Source organism: Thamnophis elegans, chromosome 10 (genome assembly GCF_009769535.1).
Source record: "Thamnophis elegans isolate rThaEle1 chromosome 10, rThaEle1.pri, whole genome shotgun sequence".
In the NCBI taxonomy this organism is placed as follows: Eukaryota; Metazoa; Chordata; class Lepidosauria; order Squamata; family Colubridae; genus Thamnophis; species Thamnophis elegans.
The window spans coordinates 55,818,274-55,840,509 of NC_045550.1; the positions used below are offsets into that span (position 1 = coordinate 55,818,274).

The 22,236-nt window shown below is 42.4% G+C and overlaps 2 protein-coding genes across 8 annotated transcripts in view; one reads left to right on the top strand and one right to left on the bottom strand.

The window, feature by feature from the left end:
• NCEH1 (neutral cholesterol ester hydrolase 1) overlaps positions 1–3,097 on the bottom strand; it is a 30,593-nt gene extending 27,496 nt beyond the window's left edge. Inside the window, exon 1 of the mRNA XM_032224973.1 lies at positions 2,827–3,097. Within this exon, the coding sequence (XP_032080864.1) occupies positions 2,827–2,964 (138 nt within the window). The 5' untranslated portion in view covers positions 2,965–3,097. The remainder of the gene's footprint in view (positions 1–2,826) is intronic.
• Positions 1–22,236, top strand: part of ECT2 (epithelial cell transforming 2) — an 84,475-nt gene that overhangs the window by 4,529 nt on the left and 57,710 nt on the right. For 4 of the 7 annotated variants that reach the window (XM_032224971.1, XM_032224972.1, XM_032224965.1 and 1 more), the window contains exons 1-3: positions 3,243–3,404; positions 19,003–19,186; positions 19,308–19,395. The exons of 1 other annotated variant lie outside the window; for it this stretch is intronic. The gene's annotated coding sequence lies outside the window, so the exon portion shown is untranslated. Of the gene's footprint in view, positions 1–3,242; positions 3,405–19,002; positions 19,187–19,307; positions 19,396–19,505; positions 19,595–22,236 lie in introns of those variants that run through there. 2 more of the 7 variants (XM_032224967.1, XM_032224968.1) reach the window with 2 other exon arrangements.

The following is a 22,236-nucleotide window of genomic DNA, read 5'->3' on the forward strand; positions in this document are numbered from 1 at the left end:
GGATCACATGACTGTGGGAAACTGCAACTGTCGAAAATGTGAGTCAACTGTCATAAATGTGAATCAGTTGTCAAGTGTCTGAACGTAAATCATGGGGACTCTGCAACAATCATAAATGTGAAAAATGGTCATAAGTTGCTTTTTTGCAGGGCCATTGTAACTTCAAACAGTCACTATCAGTATTAATAAACTTGGATGAGTTCTAAAGCTAAGCAGTATATGTAATAGTACAGTGTGTACCAATAACCTTGGAGTGTCGGGCAAGGAAAAGTTGCAGCCTAAATGAATGTCATGTAAAAGGTATCTCAGCCCACAGAATTTAAAAAGGGCATGAGAAATATCTCAGAAGGGACTTTCCCTAGTTTTTGGAAAGTAAAAGTAAGAAAGGAACTTTCAGACTTGCAAGATTCTATAACAGGTAGTCCTCACAACTGACCCCAAAATTTATGTTGCTAAGCAAGATAGTTTTGCCCCATTTTTCTGTAACAACGTTTCTGCATCTGGGGAAGCCAGATTCACTTAACAACTGTGTTCCTAACTTAACGACTGCAGTCAGACCCTTACCTGCCACCTTTAAGGAATTTACTGCAGTTGTTAAATTAGTAACATCTGGCTTCCCCATTTTCAGAGGGTCGCAAAAGGTGGTGCCAAGACCCTGGGACACTGCGACCGGCGTCCATACATTCCAGTTGTCAGGCACCCCAAATATGATCACATGACCACAGGGATGATGCAACTGCCCTAAGTCACTTTTTTTCAGGGCCGTTGTAACTTTGAGTGATCACTAAACAAATAGTTGTAACTCCAGGACTACCTGAAAGTCTGTAGAGATTCTCAGTCATCCAGGTCATGGTTGTCCTAAAGGTGCTTTTTCAAAAGAAAAAACCAAGAAAGGCTAGTTGCCTCCTGAAAAAAGCACCTTAGGGTCAAGGACTACCTGTACTGTAACCTTGTAAAGGTAAAGGTTCCCCTTGCACATATGTGCTAGTCGTTCCCGACTCTGGGGGCAGTGCTCATCTCCGTTTCAGAGCCGAAGAGCCAGCGCTGTCGGAAGACGTCTCTGTGGTCATGTGGCGAGCATGACTAAACCCCGAAGGTGCAGGGAATGCTGTTACCTTCCCACCAAAGGTGGTTCCTATTTTTCTACTTGCATTTTTACATGCTTCTGAACTGCTAGGTTGGCAGAAGCTGGGACAAGTATCGGGAGCTCACTCTGTTATGCGGTGCTAGGGATTCGAACCACCGCACTGTCAACATTTCTGATTGACAAGCTCAGTTTCTTAGCCACTGAGCCACCTTAAAGGTATGATAGTGCTCGTGATTTGTGCTTCTTGTCTGGACTAAGTCAAAGGGCTGGCAGCGTCATACTCTATCTTACTTTGGGATAGGGAAGTCCATTGGCAGATTTAAGAACTATAGGCTAATGATTAAAAATGATGAAAAATCTGTGGGCAACTGAAAAACACACACACACACACACACACACACACACACACACACACGTCACCAAGGCTGCCTGGACAATGTATGGAGACGCTAACTAAGGTGTAAATAAGAAGGGAGTAACTGCCAACAACCACAACACTACTCAGGAAGTCATTTCTAAATATTTCTTCTCAAATGGTTACATAACAATCAGTTTATCCTTTTTTTTATAAGTAAGTATAAGTATAATCTTTATTGTCGTTGTACTTAAATACAACGAAATTGGTTGCATTTTAGAAAACTTTTAGAAAACTGCGCCTTTCATAGCGTTTTGAACAACTCAGCTGATTGTAGCTGTTCCAGAGGGAAGACTTCAATGAAAGGCTTGGGTCGCATAAAGCGGAAGGCTTCGGTTTTTATGATTCACAACGATACTCCCGCCGGGGCTTTCTAAACCAGGAAGACCAAACCAACTGCCCAAGGCAGAGAACGCCAAACTAGGGAGGTGCAACTGGGGAGATGTGTCCCAAAAACCCAGAGGAGGCGCGCCTTTCCGATGCTGAATGCTGAAGCGGCATTAGCCCCAGTGCATACCAGCGGGCTAAGGCCGATTAAAGGCACCACAAGCAGCAGCGCACCCGATCCGCTTCTCCGGTAGATTGCTCCAGGAACGCTGGCAACCCATTCTGGCAACCCAATCACCGACTTAAACGCCCCCCCCCCCTCCTCGCTCTGTGTGTGTGTGTGTGTTGTGTGTTTGGACCTAATGCGTGGAATCAGAAACTAGTAGTGTGTGTTTTGTGTGTGTGTTGTGAACAAATGGGTGAAATCAAAAACTATCAGTGTGCATGTGTGTGTTGTGTCTGGGAGCGAATGCATGGAATCAGAAACTAGCAGACAGTGTGTGTGCCTGCGTGTCTGGGACCGAATGCAGGAATCAGAAACTAGAAGTGTGTGTTGTGTGTGTTGTGCCTGGGACCGAATGCGTGCAACCAGAAACTAGCAGTGTGTGTGTGTGTGTGTGTGTGTGTGTGTGTGTGTGTGTGTGTTTGGACCGAATGCGTGGAATCAGAAACTAGCTCTGTGTGTGTGTGTGTGTGTGTGTGTGTGTGTGTGTGTGTGTCTGGGTGTGTGTGTCTGGGACCCAATGGGTGGAATTAGAAACTGGCGATCGAATGATGTTCGATCCTGTTACCCTGGATAAGAGAGACTGTGTTGGGCGGCTTCTGCCAAGGTAACCGCTAGCTCTCTTCTTGGTCGGGTTAACTGCGCGTGTCGTGTGAACCCAGAGAGCTGCCGACAGGAAGGGGGACCAACAGACAGACAGAAGGAAAGAGGGAGGGAGGGAAGGAGGGAGGGAGAACCAGTAGGCGAGCGAGGGACCTCTGCGCATTTTCTTACCGATTGCTGCACGAACCGGAACGTCGCATCCAGCATCATGAGATGCCAAGGCTCGGAGACGGTGCTGGGAAGCGGCAGGTAGACGTAATAGGCGGTCAGCGCCAGACACCCAGCCAGCAGCACCAGGGCCGACTTCATCGCTCCGGCGACCTAAGCCTCACCTTACTCGCCCTCTAGTTCCGCAGCCCCGCGCTGGGCTCTTTTTAAACCGGGCGACTTTTTGCGGCAAAGGCGGCGAGCAGCCTCCCATTTCGAGCATTTCATAATCCGGCCGAGCCAATCACGGAGGGCGGAGAAGAGGCGAGAGGAAGTCCGGGCCCTTCCGCCGCTTCCCGAGCTGGCCGTCCTTGCTCTTCTTTGCCGGAGGCTCAGCTTCGCTTGGGGACGCCGGCAGGGCGAGGCGAGGCGGCGGCGGCGGCGGCGGCGGCGGCAGCCAGTCGCGGGGAACGGCGGCCCCACGCGTAAAGCCCCACGCGAGGAAAGGCTCGGGATTTGTCCTGGCGCCCCTCCCACTTTGGTCTTTTGGAGAGTTCCAAAATTAGGGCAAAGGGCTCGAGGTCAGGGTTGACCTCCAACAGGTGGGCACAAGTGTTGCGGTCGTGGCATTCAGAGGTTGGCCGAGGGAAGGCTATGCAGGCTTTTCCAAACAAACTAGACATTTCCCTTGAGGCTTGCCTCTCTCTGCCTCTTTTGATCTACTCCACCCCCAAGATTCTTGTCCTTGACTTATGACGACAGTATTCCTTTATTTCGGGAAATAAAATAGAATAGAATAGGAAAGAATAGAGTAGAATAGAAGAGAATCCTTTATTGGTCTTTATTGGCCACAGTACTCCTTTGTTTCAGGAAATAGAATAGAATAGGATAGGAAAGAATAGAATAGAATTCTTTATTGGTCTTTATTGGCCACAGTATTCCTTTGTTTCGGGAAATAGAATAGAATAAGAAAGAATAGAATGAATAGAATAGAATCCTTTATTGGCCACAGTACTCCTTTGTTTCAGGAAAAAGAATAGAATAGGATAGAATAGAATAGAATTCTTTATTGGCCAAGAGTGATTGGACACACAAGGAATTTGTCTTTGGTGCAGATGCTCTGTACATAAAAAAAACAAGATACATTCATCAAGAATCCTAAGGTACAACACTTAATGGTAGTTATAAGGTACAAATAAGCAATCAGGAAACACTATCAATGTAATTAGTATGCAGCTAAAATCTGAGGAAATGCATATGCGAGGGATAGTTAACTGTATCTTCAATCTATCTAAACAATAATCTTCCCCATAACTAAAAACCAAATGCCATAATTAGAACAGTCAACGTGATTTGTTGGTTTGTGGATTATAAAGCAATGCAGGTAGTCCTCCACTTCCGACCATAATTGAGAACAACATTTCTGTTGTTAAGTGAGACAAGGGGGTTTGCCCCATTTGATGACCTTTCGTGACACCGTTGTTAAACGGATCACTGCAATAGTTAAGTTAGTAACATGGTGGTTAAGAGACTCTGGCTTCCCCCATTGACTTCGCTTGTCAGAAGGTGAGAAAAGGGGATCACATGATACCGGGACACTGCAACCGTCATAAATGTGAGTCAGTTGACAAGCATCTAAATTTTGATGGTGTGACTGTGGGGATGCCGCAAAGGTCCTAAGTGTGAAAAATGATCATAACTCAGTTTTTTCAGTGCTGTTGTAACTTTGAACAGTCACTAAACAAACTGGTGTAAGTTAGGGACAGTGGTGGGTTTCAGGAGGTACGCCCTGGTACGGTGCCTGCTGGGAGCACTAGGTATCATTCTGGTACGGTGCTCCGGAGGGCCCACCCGCCTGCCCGAGCTCCCTACCTATATTTCAGCTCTTCAGCGCTTCCGCGCACGGAGCGTACGGCGCCTGTGTGATGTTCCGCCGAGCAGCTGGAGCATCGCAGAGGTAAGGACACATGCGTATATGCGCATGCATGCATGTGGGGGGACGCCGGGCCCTGTACTGGTTGCACCGGGATCCGGAACCCACCACTGGTCAGGGATTACCTGTATTTCATAAATAAGACATTGGCTTATTTAAAACAAGGATTTATCCTTAATCGTAACTGAGGAGGAAAATTATATTTGGCCTGCAGGTCTAGTGGAAGACTGCAAAGAGATGCAAAGGCAACTAGACTTTGGGACAACCATGACCTGCTTGTCTCCACAGACATTGCAAAGAGATGATGGCAGCTGCCCTTGAACTGCCAGAGAAGGTTGGTAGCATAACACTTGGCACCCTCCCCCACTGCTGAGCCCTATTTAGCCTTAACAGACAGCTGGTGCTGTCTATTGGCACCGTCCTTTCTGTTTTGATAAAAGAACGACTGAAGTGATGGCTTCCCTGCTTCCTTTCTCACCAAGGATTGGCTGGGGTTGGGAAAGCAATTGCCTGCCAGTCCCTTTTCCTAACCCAGAGTTGGGTAAATGTGAGTGAGTCCCCAGCTTTACATATTCAAATCTCTCGTCAGGGTGCTCCAGTGGTGTGGCCTGCTTTATGGGAGTGGCTTGCCAGCCATGTGACCGAGTGGGAGTGGCTTGCCAGCCATGTGACCGAGTGGGAGTGGCTTGCCAGCCATGTGACGGGGTGGGTGTGGCCAACTTGTAAAATGTTGTGAAACTCACTTAACAACGCTCTTGCTTAGCAATCAAAATGTTGGCTCAGAAACTCTGGCATTTGAAGCACACTAGTCTTAAAGCTGACAAGTTACAAGACCCTTGCACCCCTAACCCTTTAGAAAAAAAACCCCAGAGGTTTTTAAAATTTGACAGCTTTAAGACTTGTGGACTTCAACTCCCAGAATCCCTCCTCTCGCTCTTCATCTTGATGATGTGCGGACGGGCGGGGGGAGGGAGCTGGAACTGGTTCTAAACGGCACTGTAGATTTGTTGAACTTCTTCTATAGAAGAGGTTAGAACTGGCAGGAACCCACCCCTGAGGTGTTCAACTAACAAGATGTAGGCATTGAGGTGTTCTGCATTTGAGATTCCCCAAACGGGCGATTTCTGGATCTCCTCCTCCCAAGTGAGGAGAAGGCTGAAGTGGGTATGAGCATCCTGGTCCTTGAGAATCACAGGTCATAGGAGAAGGGCTTACATCAAGCACACGAACCATGAAGACAGGTGGGAGGAGAGGAAGAGACATCTGTTGAGGAGGGGCAACGGTGGCAGGCCCACCATTTGGGAAAGGCTGATGACAGAAGAAGGAAAATGGGAAAAGCTTGCTAAAGAGACTGTGTGGGAGGGAAATGGCATTACAGAGATGCAGAGACTGAAGTAACGGAACCGTGTCATGGGAGAGGTTAACGGTTCTGGCTCATAGGTGCACCTGTGTGTATCGAGGTGCTTTTCTTGGAAAAGTGCTGTGGGGCTTTAGTGTATTCCCTGAAAATTGAGATATGTAGTGCTGGAGGGAGGGAAGTGGCAGCTTTAAGCAATGCATCTCAGAAGCAGATATCACCCAACACATTACCATCACCCAAATCTTGGTTTATTGACTCAAACCCAGGAGTGAAATGCTACCGGTTCGGGCCAGTTCGCCCAAACCGGTAGAAAAAAAATACTTAACAAAGTAAAAAAAAGCTGTACTGCACAATGGTAGGATCTTTTTTTAAACTTTTTTTTTTTAGCATTTGGGGTTTGTTTTTGTTCCCAGGAAGGGGGTGCTTCAAAGGAGGGAGGGAGGGAGAGGGAGAGAGGGAGAAAGAGAGAGAGAGAGAGAGAGAGAGAGGGAGGGAGGGAGGGAGGGAGGGAGGGAGGACCACAAACTTGCACTAGACGCAGCTTCAGAGGATACCTTGAAAGAGCACAGCAATCTAGGCTGGATGGGACCTGGGGGTCATCTAATCCAACCCCCCCAGAGAACATTGTTAAAGTGAGTTTCTGTCTTTTGACTCCCCAGACACATGACTACATAGCCACGCCCACTCAGTCACATGACAACCCCCCCCCCCCCAAAAAAGGCATGCCCACAGAACCGGTTTGAACCTGAAGGGATCTATGTCAATGGAGACCGAAACTGGGCCTGATTGCCTTGGATTGGATTTGAAAGATAACAGGAAAAGCCGAGCTCTGTTCCCTGTTTCCCAATGTAATAAATCTGAAAGATTGCTCCAGCAGAGTTGCATCTTGGTTCCCCCTGGCTTATCCAATATTCTAAGGCAGAATACCTGTATTTGGAGAAGAGGGGCCTGGGAAGAAGAAGCTGCCAGAACCTTCACTCTCTTCTTTCCCAACCAATGCATTACCCCAGAGTTTCTCAAGTTTGGCAATCTTAAAATATGTCAAGTTCAACATCCAGACTCCTCAAGGCAGGAATTAAGGAAACTTGCACAACATGTTGTTGTTAAAAGAATGCTTAACCTGTAATATAAGGATAAGCCCTCCTGCTATAGATGTATTGTGCTTGCCAGTGGCCAGAGCTTGCAGCAGATTCGGAGAGTGAGGAGGTTGGGGAGGAAGATGGGCCAGTCCTAGAGTCTGGGGAAGGCTCTGATAAGGGCTTTGCATCAGAGGCAGAGAGGAGGCCAGAGCCATATGCCAGTTATCAGCTGCCTTCAGAGTCAGACATCAGTGAGGCAAGAAAAACAGCTGGAGTCTGTTCCCAGTGTACGCATGTTCAGAGTGGCCAGATGAAGGGAACAGCTAAAGAACGGGTCGACTTGGGAATAAGGCCACAAATGGACGATGAATGGCCCCTCTCAGAGGAAATAAAAGAGGAGCAAAAGGGGAGTGGTGTTTGCAGGAGACAATTTGTTCGCTTAATTGGTGACTCTCCAAGACTCCTTGCCAAGTTTTGCAAATATCGGCCTGGTAGCTCTCCAAGCCAGATAAGGTCTGTGACTGTAAATCCTCCCTTGAAAGACCTTGCTGGATGTGAATGAGCAGAATTCACAATAAACCAATAAAAGGTTTTTTTGTCAGGACAAGGAGTTTTCTTCATGCTCTTGGGAAGCCTAGGTCAAAACAATATGCGTCCTGCATGGACAACATGCCATTGAGGAATTTCTGGAGTTCTGCCTACTAAAACAAGGAATGTCCTGTATTCTAGTAACTCCTCCTTGCATGGATGAGATTTAATGTCTTTTTTCAAAGTAAATTTGTTTTGTTTGTAAAACCAGTTTTGTTAATAGCCAAATTATATTTTCTAGCTCCTTGTTGGGTAGCATGCAATGCTATGAAGGCTGTATTAGAGACCTTAGTATTTCACAGATATATTGGTATAATAAGGACATATTCTGAATCAAACTTTTGGGTGGATACTGCTGATTTTGAAATGAAATTTTGGAAAATGATCCCCACCCCACCCTTTGGAGCTCAGCATATACTAACAAAATACTTTCCTGTTGAAAACAAAAATGAGCCTGGCAACAGAAATTTGAAGTTCCTACCTTCCCTTCTTAAATGTCAAATGGATGGGAATAAAACAATAGGTGGAAAATTACTGAATGGACCTGTCACTACAGGAAGTAAGGAAATTAGTAATTCAGATACCCACATTTAATGTTAAAAAAAAGAAAAGCAAAAAAAAAAATCCCTAGAAGGAATGATAGAGCTTTTAAATAATCTTAAATACAACAAAGCAGTAGGCCGTGCTGTGTTTCTGGCAGAATGTTTTAAGAGCTTTGCCAGATAACTATTCCAAATTTAGTTCACCTTTGTAACACTATTTCAGAAGGTCAGCCTATTTCCAATTCATGGAAATACTCCAGAATCTGTTTTCCTTAAACAAACAAAAGAAAAAAGATCCAATTCATTTAGGATATCACACTGTAGCACTACTCAAGATTCTAAATTTTTTACGTCCTTTTTGGCCTACAGACTAAATAATATAATTACTCAATTACTCATCAGTCTGAATGAATTCTTGGTTGCCAAATCACGGTCTCTATTAAAACTGTATCTAATGTCCTAAAACATTGCAGGAAAACCAACAATTTTACTGACATTATCATCCTTGGATGCATATAGGGAAGAGGTTCCCAGCTGCGGGTGCCTGCACCCCAGAAAGCATGATTTCATGGGGGTGCAACAAAGTGTGTCTTGCTCCCTTTTGAGATGGAATTTTAATGGGTGTGACAAAGAGTGGCTTGTGTCCCTTAGTGATGAGTCACGATTCACAATTATTTTTGAACACTAATCAAACATTCCATAGGGGTGGAAGGCATAGAAAAGGTTGGGAACCACTGATATAGGGCTTTTCGCTGTGTATCATGATTGTTTTAACTCCCTCCCACCCCCTTCTGTTCATTTGTCTCCAATCCTCTGAGAATGCCTGAACAAGTTCCTGCAGTTTTCTTGGCAAAGTTTTTCAGAAGTGATTTGTCATTACATCCTTCCTAGGGTTGATAGAAGTAACTAACCCACGTTTACCCAGCTGGCTTTGTGCCCAAGATGAGACGATTTGAATCCCACCACTAGTCTTTCCCAAAAGTGCTTTTTCAGCTATGCTGGCTGGGGAATTCTAGGAATTGAAGTCCATCCATCTTAAAGTTTCCAAGGTTGACAAACACTGTTCTAATCTTTTGGAAGAGTTGGCATCAATCTTGTTAGCCTTCTTTGATGGCCAAAATATCCTTGTTAAAAACATATTTTATTGTGTAACCGCCCTTTCCTTGGCCCTTTCTTACAGAGTGCTCAGTGCCTACTTCCCTGAATAATATTTTGTTAAACAAATAGAACTTGAAAATGATAGGGTCTATTCATATTCAAAAAATCTCAATGGTGGCATTGTTGTTGGTATGCAATGCCACTAAAGCTTTGATTTGAAGTCAAGTTGTTACAATTTCACATGAAAAAAGAAGTAGCGATTGGTGATAAATTTTTAGAGAAAAAAACTTTATGAATTATTATGGTATTGCTTTATGCCTCCTATTATTCTATGGTCTGGCTTAGATCTTTGGTTGCTGCTAAACGAATTTAAGAAGCTTTTGTTTTTCTGCTTCTAAAACATAATTGTATACATTCAGATAAGAGCTCTTGTACAGATATGCTATTTGTGAAAATCCACATATAGGAAAATGTTGAGAGTCACCTTAATCATGAGTGGTATATTTTTCATGGCATTTTGGTTAAAATAAAACAAAAAACATTGGTTTATTGGTGAATTAGTGCTTGAGAAGGAAACCCTATAATATTCTAGAAAAATGGCTGTCCAAACTTTTCTTTAAAAACTCCAGTGATGGAGCACCTAGAACTTCTGGAGGTAAGCCGTTCGCTAATTAAATGTTCTCACTGACAGGAAATTCCTCCTTAGTTCTAGGCTGCATCTCACTTTAATAATCTTCCATCCATTCTTCTTGTCCTGCCTCGGTGCTTTGGACAACCCCCTCTTCTCTGTGACAATCCCCCAAGTACTGGAAGATTGTCATCATATTACCCTTAGTTCTTATCTTCTTTAGACAAGACACACCGAATTCCCTCAGTTGTTCATCGTAAACTTTAGCTTCCAGTTCCCTAATAATCGCTGTTGCTCTTCCCTGCACTCTCTCAACATCTTTTTTGCTTTAATTTTAGTTTTGTAAGGCAATCATCACAGGTATTCCTAAAGTAGGCAAGGACTTCACTAAATGTTCTTAACTCAGGGGTGTCAAACTCATGGTGCCATGTTATATTGAGACACCCCCCCTTAAAAACCCATTTCCTTAATGAATATAGATGCTAAGATTTTAGCAGTCATTTTGGCCATTTGATTATAGATCCCCCCCCCCCCAATTTTAGGGCACTCAGATTAGACCAGTTAGAGCTGAAGAAGCTTCTTGGATGAGAGGTGAAACATCTTCCAAAAAACCCAGAAAGTCCAATTGCCTCTTGAAAAAAGCATCTTTGGGACAACCGTGATCTGGATGATTGAGACTCTTCATAGACCCCAGACCTTTGACAATGTCAGAAATTTAACTAATGTTTTTGTAGAGGCATACAGAAGGAGAGGTCAAGGAAGAACAGATGATGAGAGAACTACTCATGACACCACAAGCTCTGATCCTTTTGCGTACGGATTGTGACTTCATATGCAATGACCACAGGAACAGATCTTGTGCCATGCTGCATTTTTCATTTTGACAAAAAGAATCGTTACCTGCAGACATTTCTGCATTCTCATTTTAACTCAGAATAGATGAGGCCCAGCAAGTTGCCTCATCTTGGGATGCAGCAAACATTTTCAATATGGTCTTTGGAAAAATTTTGAAGCAGTTTTCAAAAAAACATTTTTTAAAAGTTTTTCACCAGGTTTTACATTTTGGGCTCACTCTGGATCAATTATTGTAGGCTAAGGATACATTTCTCATTCTTGATTATACCTCCTATATTTGGATATGGGATTTAGCTAAAAGAATTATTTATTCAATACTAGATGAAATCTGTACCTGAACTGCAGCAATGAATTGTGCAAATGTGTTTGTCAATATTTTAATTAGCCCCCCCCCCCCCACTCTGGTCCAGTAGATGGGCAAAGATTACTTCTGAGTAATATGGTCAATTTTTTTGCTCTGCTTACAATACAATTTCTACCTTTCTCCTTTTACTTGATATTTACTTTTGTGGTTGCGTTGATCTTTTAATTCTGTTGCACACATTGTACTTTTTAGTTAGTTGGGATTATAACAAATAACTAAAATTAATAGTTCTCATGCTATTGAACTTCTTCCTAATAGCTGATTTCAAGGATTATAAGCATCTCTTTAGGCAAAACAAATTGGCACTGTTGAAATATCACGAATCTTTCTTGATTTTTTTCCTGGATAAAAAAAATTCTAAAAACTAAATATACTTCTTTAAGAGTCTCCTCTAGGAAGCATGTTGCTATGTTTCCTGAACAACAGATGGTCTTAAAAGATAGCATCAGAGTAAGCCCCATAATGTATACAGCTATAATTGAGAGAAATAAAGGGAAAAAAATCTGGCTGAACCGAATTTAAATAATCATCAACTCACCCAAGCTGTTGTTTTGTCCTATGGAGAAAAAGTACAAATATAGGCATGTATATCAATATCACTTGTAGAAGAAGAAACTTCTTGGATAAAGGGACAATGATAGTTCTGCATCCCTGTTGTATGGGCTCACTAATTCACTAAAGCATTGCACACATAGTTGGGAAATCCTATTAAGTGACTCCTTGCACTAGATACACCTGCAAAATGAAAAGGTTGCTTCACTTTCTAGACAGTATAATGTTCAGCATGTGAAGGAAAGTACAATAGCAATAGCACTTAGATTTATATACCACTTCATAGTGCTTTACAGTCTCTAAGTGGTTTATAGAGTCAGCATATTTTCCCCAACAATCTGGGTTCTCATTTCACCAACCACGGAAGGATGGAAGGCTGAGTCAACCTGGAGCCAGTGAGGATCGAACTGCTGGCAGTGGGCAGAATTAGCCTGCCATACTGCATTCTAACCACTCGCCATCACGGCTCTCTATAGATGAGTCTCCATTCTCAATCTATTCCCATTTGCGGGAAAGATGGGAAGATATGTAACTATGGCTGCCTACATGTAGCTGCACAATATTTGATTGTGAACCCTAATTTCGCAGGTACCCAAAATGAGGCAGTGGTGGCATCAGAAAACACATTAAAAAAATTGGCAAATGCATTTCTGGATGGGAAACTGATTGAATTTCAGAAAATAATATACTATATTTCATTTCAGAGAGTTCATAAACCGAGAGCTGGTTTAAAATAGAAGATCAAGTGTTCTTTGATTTGAGCCTAACTCCTGGAGACCCCATGACACATACATTCAATTTTCCTGGCAAGTGTGTAGAGATGGTATGCCATTGTTTTCTTCTAGAATGTTTTTTAACTTCTCATTTTAGCCTACACTTCTCTTATTTTCTGCTGGGCTTCCATTCGGGTATTAACTAGGCTCAACCCTGGTGAAATATAGTATTATTTTCAGAAATGCAACCATTTGCCCAATCTGAAATGCATTTTGCTATTTTGTTTTGGGTTTTCTTAGCCTCTGATTCCAGGCATGGTCAGTTAGATGCTACCTTCTGGGGAAACAAGTGGGACAAAGTGGAAAGCACCTGCCCTCTTTGTTCTTGTATATGAACCATGACAACTTCCTTAAGACCGACATAGTTATGGGTTTCAATTCAGCTTTCCCCTATCTCAGACATCTTGCAAATATGGGTTATATCTTTACCTCTTCTCCATGCTTGGTTTTAATAATGTCTCGCTAGTGCTGAGCTTGCCTGATATTCAGATTGTGCGGGTTCAAAACGTGCAGCCTAAAAACAGCTTCAAACGCCTGAACAATATCAGACAACTGCTGCCAAGCACTGAGCATATTAGAGAGAAATTGGGCAGAAATGACTTTTTCTATTACATTGCTGCTGTGAGAAAACTGGCAGGTCTTTTTCTCTAAAAGAAATCTGTAAGTTCAGGAAGCTCTTTCCAGCTCACCAAGTTTGAGTACAAGACAGAAATAAAGAGAAGATTAAAAAAAAACACATTTGGTCAATTTTATGCTTCGCTTGGGCAGTGGAATCGATCCATGCTTCATTTGCAGTTTTTCACAGCTTCCGTCTTTTGCTTTCAAATTTAATTATCCATGTATTTCCCTTCCCTCACCTGGAAAAAGATGTCTCAAATCCTAAACAAGGAAAAACTTGTTAATTTTATATTAGAGCACTGCTTTATCTGAGCAGTAAAAGCAATGGTGGGTAAGATAATTCCTGCCCCTTTCAGGAATGTTGAAAAATAGTTGATGGATTAAACAAGAATAATTCCCAGTCCAGTGAGGCAAAGAATCTGACTGAGAACTAAGTACTAAGGCTGAACAGCATGCTAAAAAGGATTGTTTTAAATCTTCTGTTGTTCAGTTGTAACCTCAAAATGGTCACTGCTCAAAGAGTTGGGTTGCTCTTTAGTTGTAGAGATACCTTATTATTATTTAAAAAAAAAACCTTTTGGTTGTAAATGAAGCAGAGGGGGGAGGAGTAGGAAAATAAGAGGGAAGAAAAGAGGAGTTGAGAGGAGAGGGGAGAGGAGAGGAAAGGGAAGGAAGGAAAGAAAATGAAAAGAAAAGAAAGGGAAAAGAAAAGACACACAGAGAGAGACCATGTAGGAGTACAATGAAATATAAAATGACTGCCACTGTGGATCAGGTGAAGATACCTGGGTGGGTACATCATCCCACGTTAGCCTTATCATAGATTAGTCATTCCCTTATCCTTTACTCAGCATCACTACATAAAAGAGAAAGCAAGAAAAAAGTAGTGTTTTGTTGTTGTGTGAACTAACAAGTAGAGTTTGGGCACAAGAACAAGCCTGAATCTTGGTAGATAGAGGTTGGATGTTGATTGATTCCAATTCTTGATTGGGCACTTGGTGAAGAAAAATATGTTAATGTGGAAAAGTGTCTACGGAGTGTAGGAAGTGGTGGGTGCTAACTTCCCACAGGAGGTTCTCAATCATCCAGGTCATGCTTGTTCCCAAAGGTGCTTTTTCGAGAGGCAACTGGACTTTTATTTATTTTTTTCTTAAATATGTTTTATTTCTCATCCAAGAAGCTTCTTCAGTTCTAATTGACTGGTGGGGAATGGAAAGGAGACAGTTAGAACTGAAGAAGCTTCTTGGATGAGAAGTGAACTGTCTTCAAGAAAAAAAATCAACAGTCCAGTTGCTGTTTGAAGAAAGTACCTTTTGGGATACATATGGAAAAGTTAAGATTATTACACAATATTTTTTTAGTGAGCAGAGAACCGAAAGGAAAATTTTGTAAGGAAAAAAAAATTGAGTTTGCAACAAAATTGACTGAACGAGACTAAAGTGAAGGCAAAATAACACAAGAATCAAATGTATGTTCCAGATTAAAGTTGAATCTGACTTCCAGAATCTTCAATGGTACGGTAGTTCTAACTGACTGGTGGGGAATGGAAAGGAGTCACTTAGAACTGAAGAAGCTTCTTGCTGAGAAGTAAAACATCTTAAAAAAACCCCAGAAAGTCTAGTTGTTTGGAAAAAGCACCTTTTGGAATAAATATGGAAAAGTTAAAGTTAATACACAATATATTTTTTAGTGATCAATGTTATAAGATATTCCAGAGCGAGGCACAATAAAATAGGGAACTGAAAGTTTGGTAAGAAAAAAATTGTGAGTTTGCAACAAAATTGACTGAACTGGGCCAAAGTGAAGGCAAAGCAAAACAAGAATCAAATGTATGTTCCAGGTTAAAGTTCAATCTGAGTTCCAGAATCTTCAATGGCAGAGATGTGAATTATATTGCCAATAATGGCTTTAAAATTAAATAAGTAAGAAGCTGCATTTTTCATGGAACAAAATTGATTTGCTACTAACATTCTTAATTTCACTGTTAACAGGTATGTGTTCAGCTCAACATTGGTGACACTTCCATGAGTGAGATATTGTCATAACAGAAATCTACCTGAACATGGCTATTGCTGGGAACACCAGGACATGAATAGTATATTCACAGTGTTAATTTCACATCAAAACATAGTCAAATAAATGGGGGAAAACCAGGTGGTCTTTGAAAAGTCACATGTACTATATTTTCCCATGTAGAACCCTCAATAGAGGCTATAATAGTGATGGCGAACCATTTTGGCACCGAGTGGCCAAACTGGAATGTGTGTGCATGCGCATGCACCGGAGTGCAGGAAATCCAAAGACCAGCTGGCGCATGCGTGCACCGGTAAGCTGGTCTTTGGGTTTCCAGCATGGGCATGCTCGCCTGCCAGCTGGTCTTCGCATGCCCAGAAGACCAGCTGGCTGGTGTCCGTATGCCTGTTTTTGGCGGTTTTCTGGGCTGTTTTCCAGCTGTTTTGGGGCCATTTTTGGCCGTTTTCCGGCACTCCACTGCCTGCGAAGACCAGCTGGCCAGCGTGCATGTGCGTGCCAAAAATTAGAAGAGCAGCTGACGATGGCGTGCGTGCCTACAGAGAGGGCTCTGCGTGCCACCTCTGGCACCCGTGCCGTAGTTTTGCCATCAGGGGGCTATAATGTTACTTTGTTAACTACACATTATTATTTTTTCTTTTCTTTTCTGGAGCATTACTGATGTACACTATGAAATAATAAAACAAGTATTGTTTATGTCCCCAAATCCCTTCCTTATTCCAACTTCTCAGCAATTTTATTTTGAGTAACATACACAACAGTGGAAAAAGTGCTGGAAAAGGCAAGGCTGTGTTTCTTCCTCCTACAGTATTGGCTCAAGAGTCAAACTTTCCCGATGACATTTTGAAAAATTAGCAACTGACATGCCCTTAAGAACAGCTTGCAACCCTACCAATCTATGCATACATCATGCTCTTTTATGATCTGTCGGATAACATATACAGTACTAAAAGACAGTTAAAGCTTTATGGCAAAGTAATAGCCTCTTGACTTTTATTTCTTCCATCGTGGGATAATGATAACTTTATATAATTCATTTTTTAGAGATAAATGCCATCAGAAGTTTCTCACTGAAATGTACAGCTCAATTCGAGGTATACCGTAATTTCTCAGAAGCTATCCCACTCAATTCCATAAAAGTCTTCATACTGTAAGCACACAGTAGATTAAGTATATTACCGATACCAATATATGATATTCACCTTGTGCAACAGCAGACAATAGAATCATTATTTTGATATTCACAGGTGAAACCAAATGTCTACTCTTCCACGCATATTAAGTGATTTAGTTAGGATCAAAAATAAGATAAGTTGGAATTTTGTTTTCTTCAAACCATAGCCTTTTAATCAATGATTGATATGGATGTTGAGCCACTATATATTCCTTATAAATAACTCAAGGCAATGAACATGGACTTGAAGCCATCAATCACATCATCACTTGTGCCAAAGCAGTATGCCTTGCCTCCAAAACATTTGACTTTGTGGCACACCTATAACTATTTCCTCTTTGGCAATAAGATGTATCTATAAATCAATGCCATAGGTATGGGCACATACATGGTGCTTCAGTATGCTGAAATCTTTATGGCTGACCTAGAAAAACACTTACAAAACAGGGAAGACCCATGGATAAATAAAATGCTCCTTAAAGAAATATGCTACCGCCTTCCTTCTGAACGAGCAAAGTGCAATGAAATTTATCTTCACAGCAATGTGAACAATCCCTGTGTTTCTTCACTTAAAATTCAACAGATGTATAAAATGTGCTAATTTGTTATTGTGTTCACACCATAATTGACCAAGCTAATTTAGTCAATGTGAATCTTGATTTATATCTATCTTGCAAAGTCAGTCCGCCCAATGAGGGGGTAGTCCTTGACTTACAACACTTCACTTAGTGACCATTCAAAGGTACAACAGTCCTGAAAAAAAAAAAGACCTATGATTGTTTTTCACACTTGACTGTTGCAGCATCCCTATGGTTACATGATCAAAATTCAGATGCTTGGCAACTGACTCATATTTATGACGGTTGCAGCATCCCGGGGTTACTTTTGCGACCTTTTGACAAGCAAAGTTAATGGAGAAGCCAGATTCACTTAACAACCGTTTTACTAATTTAACCACTATAGTGATTCACTTAACAACTACGGCAAGAAGGGTTGTAAAATGGGGCAAAATTCACTTAACAAATGTCTCGCTTAGTAATTTTGGGCTCAATTATGGTAATAACTACCTTATCTATTAGGGTTTAGCACCTGGTACAAACTTAGAAAGGGGTTTAATTCACTAATCATCTTAGATGTGTTGAATGTATTTAATCTGAGAGTACCTTATCTTGGATATGATTTTGATGATAATGTCATTAAGTTGTTTTCATCTAGGAGCAACCACATAGATTTTGCCCGTGATGATCTATCCCTATCTATGTTCCTTTATGGTGCACTCAGCCAGTACAAATTGAATCCATCCATTTTGCTACTGATCACCCTCTTTTCTTCCACCTTTCATGGCATCAGAGTCTTCTCCAGAGAGTAGGCTCTTCGCACCATGAATCCAAACTAAGCTAATTTGAGCCTGATTATTTGTGTCTGAGTGAGAACTCTGGCTGAACTCTGGATATAGTAGTGCCAACCCCCTAAAAGAATGAAATATTTTGGGAAATATTAAAAAGGCAGAATAAAATATTTCCCCTAAAGGAGAAATGAAAAAATCTTAAGGGAGGCAGAAACCACTCCCAGTTTCCCTGCCCCAAGCAGAAATTGAGAAGGCCAGCTTTTAAAAATGCAGATTTGGTAATCCATTCAGAAAGACTGAGTCAAGACAGAAACTCAGATAAGCAATGTTGAAAGAAATGTCCTTCTGGGTTCAGTTCCAAGTGGGGAAGAAGACACTGGAGGCATGGAGGCTGCTTGGAAAGATGGTTTATTGTTGGACAGGGCCACATGGCTTGAGCCCTGACCAGAAAAGGTGATCACATGTTTCAATGTTGATGGAGAAGAAGAGAAGGGCTGAGGAAGGGGCTTGCTAGGCTTTTATACCCTATTCAGTCCCACCTCTCTGTTTCCTGTTCCTGTGTAAGAAATGTGTTCTGACTGGTTGTCGGACTCCCATGGTGCCATGCAGGGGGCTACTCTCTAGGCTGTGATGAGCTCTCAGTTGCCTTGTGGTCAGTTGAGTAATATCCCTTCCCCCTACAGCTGCAGTGAGGAGAAGTCTTTATTATGTAAAGTGGGCTAGCCGGCCATCTTAATGGCCCATTAGCTAGGGATGGGCAGAAAGCTATAGGCAACTATTCTTTTAAAACATGTTTCTTTTCACATCCAGAGAAATATTCTGCCTTTTCAATATTTCCTAGGATATTTCGTTTTTCTTGGAGAGGGCTGGATGATAACTTCCCACAGCAACAAACAAGTACACACACACACACACTTTTAGGTATTTGTCTGAGCTAATTTTGTCAACCTTTTGTTTGTTGCTTATCTGAGTTTCTGTCTTGACCCAGTCTTTCTGAATGGATTACCAAATCTGCATTTTTAAAAGCTGGCCTTCTCAATTTCTGCTTGGGGCAGGGAAACTGGGAGTGGTTTCTGCCCCCCTTAAGATTTTTTCATTTCTATATATATATATATATATATATATATGCTGGTCTTGTTATATTGTTTCATGGCTCGCCAATAATGTCAGGAGACCAGACGTTATTCTCCAAAAGCAAAAAATGTTTGGACCCTTATTTCTTCCTCAAAGAAATCTAAAAATCTTTCTTTCGTTTAGATCTAAAGTTCCCAAACTACAATTCCCAGAAATCCTTGCGTGGAGAGCCGCGTGCAAAGCTGAATTTAAAAAAAAAACAAAAAAAAAAACAAAGGCGGGACCAATTCTGGCCTCTGAAACCGTAGTTCTTGAACCGCAAATCCGGGTCTTTCCGTCCTCAACCGCTTTTAACAACCGTTGGAAGGTAAAGCCTTTCCTCATATCTTCCAACCAATCTCAGGTGAGCTCATCCCCGCAAAAGGCGGGAAACAGCAGGTTGAGCTCAGCTGTAAACATCCTCCCCCTCTTCTTCTTCTTCGTCATAGGATGGAGGAGATACATCCCGACCAATAGCAAGCCACGGCTACCGCCCATTCAAACATGCCCGTTCTCTAAAGAATTCTTCAAGTAAAGGTAAAGGAACGCCCTCCCGGAATCGTCCGCCAATAGGAGCTCGGCCTTTCGGAGCCGAGCCGCGCGCGCGCTTCCCCGCCCCTCCGCGTGACAGCCAATCGGGAGCCGTCCGAGAGTGGACGCTCGTTTTTTGAATTGGGAGGTGCCGGGTGGCTCTGGGATGGTGGCTGGTGCTCGGACCGCGATGGTGCCCTGAACGGTGAGGCGGCGGGAAGAGGGTGAAGCATGGAACCGGGGGGGGGGGGGGAGACGCATGGCCGGGGTGGCGGGGAGAATTACAGGCCCTTCTCGTAGCTCCGCGTCCGATCAGCAACTCCTCCCAACAAGAGGAGCCTTTCTCAGGGGGGGGGGCGCGGGGGGGATTACGGTTCCCATAATCCGCAGCCAGCAAGTCACGGGATCTTCTGACCTGGTTGGCCTGGAAGCCAGAAAATGGGTTTCTGTGATAGGCTACGTTTAAGAGGAAATTGTCCTCCGCTCATTGCTTGGGTGCACCTGCTTAGCTTATTAAATCCGCCTGGCTAACCTGGTGGACGGGGGTTCAAATCTACCCCGTTTGGAAAGCTATAGATTGGGGTTCCAGTGTGCGAAAGGAGGGGAGCTTTAATCTCTCATCTAGCTTGTTTACAAAACCCTAACTCATGTTATCGCATTAGTTACTAAATAACTTATTTACATAATATATATATATGACTTCTCAAGTGCCCAAGTCCCTTCTAAAGGGATATATTATAAATATATTATAAATACTGATACATTGTAAATATAGATATATTTATATATCACACCTGGTACAATTTATTCAATATAATTAAGCATTAAAAACTGAATAATTTGAGATTTATAATTTTGTTATAATAGTGTAATAAAATATATAATGCAATAGTAATTTATGGTAATTGCTATTGCTAATTTATTAAATATGCGCTGCCCAACTTACAGTGACCGTGGGCAGTTTACGCATTGTTTAAAAGCATTTAATAACAAGGGAAGTAAAAAAAAAGATGGGCAGAAGTGACAAAACGGGATGAAGTTAAAGAAAAAAGGGAGCTTCATTCTTTCTCTACAAAGGCTTTGCAATTTTATTTAGTGGATTTATATCATGGATTTTTATTTCGTACAACTCAAGGCGGCATAAATAATGCATCTCTTAAAAGGGTTTTAGGCCTTCCATAGGCATGTAAACCACTTGGGTGATTTTGACTCAGTGGTGGGTTGAAGGTGGTAGGCCCCGATACGGGTGTACCGGAGCCTGCGGGGAGCACCGGATCCTGTTCCGTTTCAGTGCTCTGGAAGGCCTGCCCGCCCGAGCTCCTTACCTGTGCTTGAAGCCTTTGGCACTTCCGTGCATGGCGCATACGTACCTGCACAACGCTCAGCCTAGCAGCTGGAGCATCGCGGAGTTGGAGGCAAGTATGACATACGTATGAACTGCATGCATCCATGCAGGTGATGCTAGGGCCGTTCCAACCGTACCGGTTGGAACGGAATCCGGAACTCACCACTGCTTTGGCCCGAGACCCACCACTGCTTTGGGCCAGACCAGTAGTTTTCGACTATGAGAAATCACATTAATAGATTTTCTCCATGTCAATCTATTCCTAACCACTGAAGGTTTTTAAGAAGAGAGTGGACATTTGTGTGAAATGACATAGAATTTGCTGCCTGAGATGGGGACTGGACTAGAAGACCTCTGAGGTCCTTTCCAGCTCTGTTATTCTGTTATTTAAATCTCCCAAAGATGCACTCACAACCACTGTAACTGCTGGTGGTTGTTCTTTTCCTATCCCCTTGATGGTGAACATATAGCACATGTGCCAGAAGTGGCACACAGAGCCCTGTCTGGGCACATGTGCTGTCACCAGCTGCTCTTTTGGTTTAAAAAACAGGCCGTTTTTTGGGCTGTTTTCAAGCCAAACTGAAAAAAATGGCCTGAAAATAGCCTGAAAACACCCCAAAAATAGGCATGTGCGCATCGGCCAGCTGGTGTTTGGGTTTCTGACTGGCGCGCGCACAGGTACACACATGCACTCATATTCTAGTTTGTCACTCGGTGCTGAAAAGATTTGCCATCGCTGTCCTATCCTGTTTCTTTCAAATACAACTTTCCCCTCCAGAGAGTGTCATAGGGAGTATCATGGTTTGCACAATTCCGATGTTTGTAGGTATAGATACACCACACATTTGGATATTTCCAAGGCTTTCATGTCTGTTTTACCAACTGCTAATCCGTGGCATATTTCTTGACTGCTTGTTACTGTTGATAGTTGATCCTAAAACACAGAAACTACCCACCGCTTGAATATCTCCATTGTCTGCTCTAAGTCTGGTTGTTGTACCCATTTCCATTAATTTAGTCTTTATATTTTGGTCCCTTTTTTACTGTTTGATTTTTATGTATATGTTGTTTTTCAAATTTATGCCCATCTCACAAATCAAGTAAACTTGTGAGTGACAACAAAGCTAAAAATAATAGTTACTAAAAAGCCTTAACAAACTATGAAAACACAGCTAAAGAAATAATGAGTGAAGCAATGTGACAAGAGTCAACTCATCAGTTCAGTTCCCTGAGTTTCTCAGGCTTGATGACAGAACTAGATCTTGAGGGACCTTTGGAAAGTCAAGAGCGATAGTGCAAGTCTCATCTCAGAAGGAGGATGTTCCATGCTAGTGTCACAGCTCAGAAAGTCCATTGCATAGGTTCCACCAAATGTACCCTTTTAAGTGGCAAAACTCATACCATGCTATTTCCGCTGAATCTTTCTGCATGTGGGTTTGTAGATCCTTTGCATTTTTTGCAATCGGGGTAGCATCATGATCATTATAACACAGGTTGTTGTA